Here is a 2,500-nt window from a genome sequence, read left to right as displayed (position 1 = left end):
GATTCGGAATGCTCCGTCGTGCTGCTGTCCAACTCGGTAGTATCCGTCGTCACGTCCGTGGAATCCGTCGTAGAGAAGTCTACACTCGAAGCCGACACCGATGTTTCGGACGCATCATCCACCGAAGAAGATGCGAAAGAGGAAGGCTCCGTCGTACTCTGCGCCTCGAGCTCGGTCGTAGAGGCCGGCTCAGTGCCGGAAGAAGCGTCGTCTGTAGAAGCCTTGTCCGATACCGTGGCGCCAGTTGTCGGTTGTGTTTTATCGGAAACTGCCCGTGAAACGGGTTCGTCTTCGTCGTCGCTGCCTCCTCCAGATCCTTCGTCCGTCGGTTCACTGATGAACGGAGGTGGTTTTTCATCATCCGATGCCTTACCATCATCGGCACCCGACCCCTCAACTGCGCTCTCGGTGGTCGCAGAATCCGCACCCGAAGTAGCACCCGTCTCAAAGCCGGTCGAATCGCTCAGCATGACTTCATCCGCTTCCAGCGTGGTCTCGGTTGTTCCGCTAGGGCTAGTGCCAATTTCGATACCTTCAGCCAACGATGTATCGTCGGTCACCATCATAACACCCTCCTGTGTTACCTCTCCTTCCTGGTCACCATCGACCAAACGGTCAATGCTTCCTCCGCTGCCCTCCACTTCCTCATCCTCATCACACAACTCATCCTCATCGTAATCGTCCTCGATCGAGATCGTCGTACCAACCGACACCGGAATGACGTCATCCTCCGTGCACGGATTTGCGTTACAAGATTCCGTCGTCAGCTGTATACTGTCCACGTTGCAGTTCGTCTCCGGTACGACGGTTTCATTGGCGATACAGATCACCTTACGCGATTTCACTCCACCACCGCAGCTCTTGGTACAATCGGTCCACGGACCAGCGAACCACTGGCCAGGGCACTCCTCCGGCCCTTTACATTCCTGTTCCTTCTCGGGCTTCAGCGTTGCATCGCACTTGTAGTCATCATCGGCTCGCTTCAGCGATTGACCATCAAACACTCCGCAAACGACCGTGCGCGTCTGGACACCCGTACCGCAGACGGCCGAACACTTGCTCCAGGTGGACGTGAACCACTGATAATCGCACGGTGTTAATTCGCACTCCCGCCGCAACTCCGGCACTGCACGCTCCTCGCAGAACTTCATATCGTAGATGGTACCGCTCTTCGAAGCACAATGCACCGTACGAGTTTCTACCGTGGCGCCACACTCGTCACACTGTTTGCAGGAAGGAAATATCAGTATGATAAAAAATAGTCAAACAATTACACGAAACAAATAAAATCTCTAGAGTCTACAATCGGAACGACACTTACCCCACTCCAAGACGATGTCACATAGTCGACTCCTTCGCACGGTCGCAGCATACACTTCTCGCTGGCAATCGGTTTCTCCGTAATGCACTCACCATCGTCCAGCACCGTGATGCGGCCATTTTCTTTCCGGAAACAGATCACCTTTCGCGAACGTTCACCATCACCGCACAGTTTGTTGCACTGCAGATTGGAAGATAACCGATCAATAACCTGCGATTCGCGAATCACCTTCCCACTACATACCGGAGACCATTTTCCAATGTGCCACTCGGGACAGATGGTTCCCTGGTTGCATTCCCGCTCCGTCGCGGGCTTATTGCCGACATGCTCCAGGCACACATCGTCCTCGATCTTCGTCGTTTCCCTGCGGACAATGCGTGAGAGGATCATTTAATGTGTCACATCCTTTAACAATCGCTTGGCAAAGGGGATTCTCCTGCTTACCCATCGGCCGATAGTCGCTCGCAGTACACCTCTCGCGTCTGCTTCCCCTCCGTTCCGCACGGTTTCGAACAGTTGCTCCACGGACCTTCGAACCATCGGGGTGGACATGCTTGCTGACCACACTTCTGCGTTGAGGCTGGCTTTTCGTTCGTATTGCACAAACCTTCATCAACTTCCCGGAGTGAGCTTTTACTGTTGCACGTCACGTTACGGGACTGTACACCACCGCCACAGCTCACGGTACACGGTTGAAATTCGGTGTACATCCAGGAATAACTGTCCGGTTCATCGACCGGTGCCGCTGCTGACGACACACTGTACTCGTACTGCACACCGACATTGCGATCCTGCGCCAACAGTACCAGGTACACCGATTCCACCGTCGGACCGAGACAGGTTAGCCTGTCAGGAGCGGCGAAACCCTGCGGACGACGCTCATAGTGCCAATCGCACCCGGCAAACGAGATGGTACGCGGAAAGTCAATCCGATAGTTTCCGTTCAGATGATAGAAACCGGTCAGATTGCGTATCGCTAGATAGTTGTTCGAGGGGGCCCTTTCGTTGATCACCACGTTCGTAGCACCGGTCGGAATGAGCAGTAGGTCGTTGTAGCCAACCTGCAGGTTGGTCTGGTCCAGAACACCGCTGACGGTTTTGCACGAGCTACCATCACCCCGACAGACGCGACATTTGTCTTCTTTGGCCTGCGATCCCAGCATCATATCGCATCCGACG

General features: G+C 54.5%; 1 protein-coding gene across 6 annotated transcripts in view; it reads right to left on the bottom strand.

Moving 5' to 3' along the window:
* The window catches only part of LOC126569763 (papilin), a 58,891-nt gene that overhangs the window by 8,265 nt on the left and 48,126 nt on the right, over positions 1 to 2,500 (bottom strand). For all 6 annotated transcript variants that reach the window (XM_050227089.1, XM_050227092.1, XM_050227091.1 and 3 more), the window contains exons 7-10: positions 1,766 to 2,500; positions 1,565 to 1,685; positions 1,322 to 1,501; positions 1 to 1,223 (exon numbers count right to left, since the gene is read on the bottom strand). The exon at positions 1 to 1,223 is cut by the window's left edge and continues 1,997 nt beyond it; the exon at positions 1,766 to 2,500 is cut by the window's right edge and continues 236 nt beyond it. In XM_050227089.1, coding sequence (XP_050083046.1) covers positions 1 to 1,223; positions 1,322 to 1,501; positions 1,565 to 1,685; positions 1,766 to 2,500 — 2,259 coding nt within the window. The remainder of the gene's footprint in view (positions 1,224 to 1,321; positions 1,502 to 1,564; positions 1,686 to 1,765) is intronic.

This window comes from Anopheles aquasalis, chromosome 2 (assembly GCF_943734665.1).
Source record: "Anopheles aquasalis chromosome 2, idAnoAquaMG_Q_19, whole genome shotgun sequence".
NCBI classification, from domain to species: domain Eukaryota; kingdom Metazoa; phylum Arthropoda; class Insecta; order Diptera; family Culicidae; genus Anopheles; species Anopheles aquasalis.
The sequence above is the reverse complement of the archived record's forward strand: the minus strand, read 5'-3'. Positions and strand labels throughout refer to the sequence as shown.